Source organism: Arachis ipaensis, chromosome B04, assembly GCF_000816755.2.
Source record: "Arachis ipaensis cultivar K30076 chromosome B04, Araip1.1, whole genome shotgun sequence".
Classification (NCBI taxonomy): domain Eukaryota; kingdom Viridiplantae; phylum Streptophyta; class Magnoliopsida; order Fabales; family Fabaceae; genus Arachis; species Arachis ipaensis.
In genome coordinates this window covers 8,771,325-8,773,126 of record NC_029788.2, presented here as the reverse complement: position 1 = coordinate 8,773,126, position 1,802 = coordinate 8,771,325, and the positions used below count along the sequence as shown (strand labels likewise).

At 26.1% G+C, this 1,802-nt stretch overlaps 1 protein-coding gene across 1 annotated transcript in view; it reads right to left on the bottom strand.

The window, feature by feature from the left end:
• Positions 1-1,612, bottom strand: part of LOC107638778 (probable leucine-rich repeat receptor-like protein kinase At5g49770) — a 6,694-nt gene extending 5,082 nt beyond the window's left edge. The window contains exons 1-5 of the mRNA XM_016342168.2: positions 1,395-1,612; positions 1,110-1,233; positions 739-810; positions 571-645; positions 382-453 (exon numbers count right to left, since the gene is read on the bottom strand). Of these exons, the coding sequence (XP_016197654.1) occupies positions 382-453; positions 571-645; positions 739-810; positions 1,110-1,233; positions 1,395-1,485 (434 nt within the window). The 5' untranslated portion in view covers positions 1,486-1,612. The remainder of the gene's footprint in view (positions 1-381; positions 454-570; positions 646-738; positions 811-1,109; positions 1,234-1,394) is intronic.

Genomic DNA, 1,802 nt, shown 5'->3' with positions numbered 1-1,802 from the left:
TTAAGAATATCAATATTTTGAAAAATATATTATATATTAAAAGTGTTAACTCAATTTTTAACTAGGTTTCTAGAATTTAAAAGTTTTTAATGAAACCCTTGTATTGAAAAAAAAAATATAAACAAATTCTTGTAACAACCTGTTTAATATTTTTAAGAAAAAAAAAACTTTCACATAATAATACGGCAGATTTTGTTTAATTTAGCAAGGTCAAATAGAATAATTTTTCAATTGAACCAAATTTTAACTTCAATAAATTGCTTAAAATGTTATTTAAAAATAAAATGAAACAGATATAAGAAATTTACATAATATATGTCTTCTCCTTAACAAAATCACAGATAAAAATTAAAATATAGATTAAAGTTGAAAAGTTCTTACAAGAAAACCAGCTGAGGAAGAGATCCGATTTGATCAGGAATTTGACCATTAAAACCACAACCCACAAGAATTCTGCAAAAGGATTCAAGAGAAATTAAAGTCACTTTTCTTTTTGTTAGGATAATTAATAAGAGCACAATTTAATTAACTTAATTATCAAGATTAACAACTAATTAATAAGAGCCTTACAATTTTGTTAGCTTCTTCAAGTTTCCAATTTCTGCTGGAAGTGGTCCTGTTAAGTCCTTATTGTAAGACAGATCCCTATCCCCAAAAAAAAAAGTTTCATTTTTTATTTTATATACATAAAAAACAACAAAATTTAAATAATTTTAATATGCAAAATAGAAAACTTACAGAGTATCTAATTCAGAGAATGATCCAATATTTTGAGAAAGTTGGCCTTTTAAGCCCGTGTTTGGTAATGATCTGAAATATTTACAAGCATGTTATAAATTAAAAAAAATTATTAATAATAATAATGAATAACTTAATGAAAAAAAAATACACTATTTAAATGAAAATTTAGACCTTAATATATAAAATTAAGTGAAAACTCAGGTGCAGCTAACTTCATATGAATATGATAGTTGATAATCGTTAAATAATTTAACAAATTTGATTAAATTATCATCTAACGACTTTTAATTATCAACTTCACATTCACATGAATTTAACTGCATATAAATTTCTACCGTATAATTAAGCATACTCAGCAGAGAACTTACATGGAAACAACACGTGAGTTCTTGCATGTGATTCCTTCCCAAGCACCACTACAAGGATCTGAACCAACAACCCAACTGGGAATATTGATTTGCAAAGAATCCCTTAGAGAATTTAAGGCCTCAACTGCAACATACAATAATATAATTTGCAATGAAAAGTTAAATTTGTTTCATTGATTCATTCATTGAAATAAATACCTTAAATCTTAATATATACAAAGATAATCAAACTTAAGAGTAGACTTGAATCATATATATATATATATATGGATCAAAAGAGCTTACCATCATCATTGGAAGCTGTTTGTGAAAGTGCCACAAACAAGAAACAATTGAGCAAAAGCACCAATAATGATAACTTCAATTTGTTATCCATCTTTCATTGCAATTTGCAATAATCCACTCACCACCTGAACCAGTTATATAGCAAAGTTGATGATAAATATCAAATAATAACTTGGACTAGTTTTTTTGTTCTTTTTTCAATTTTTTCTCTCTTCAAGTCTTCTCTATGAATTAGCCACTCTTTAGGTGTCTCTTTTAACTTCCCTTAACTGATAATGACTAGAGTGCTTGATGGGGACATGTATTAATTTTGGTAATACCGATTCAAAATGCATATATAGCCAAATTTCAAATACAAAGCTAGTTTTTATTTTTATTTTTATTTTTTTATAGAAGAAGCCTTTCACT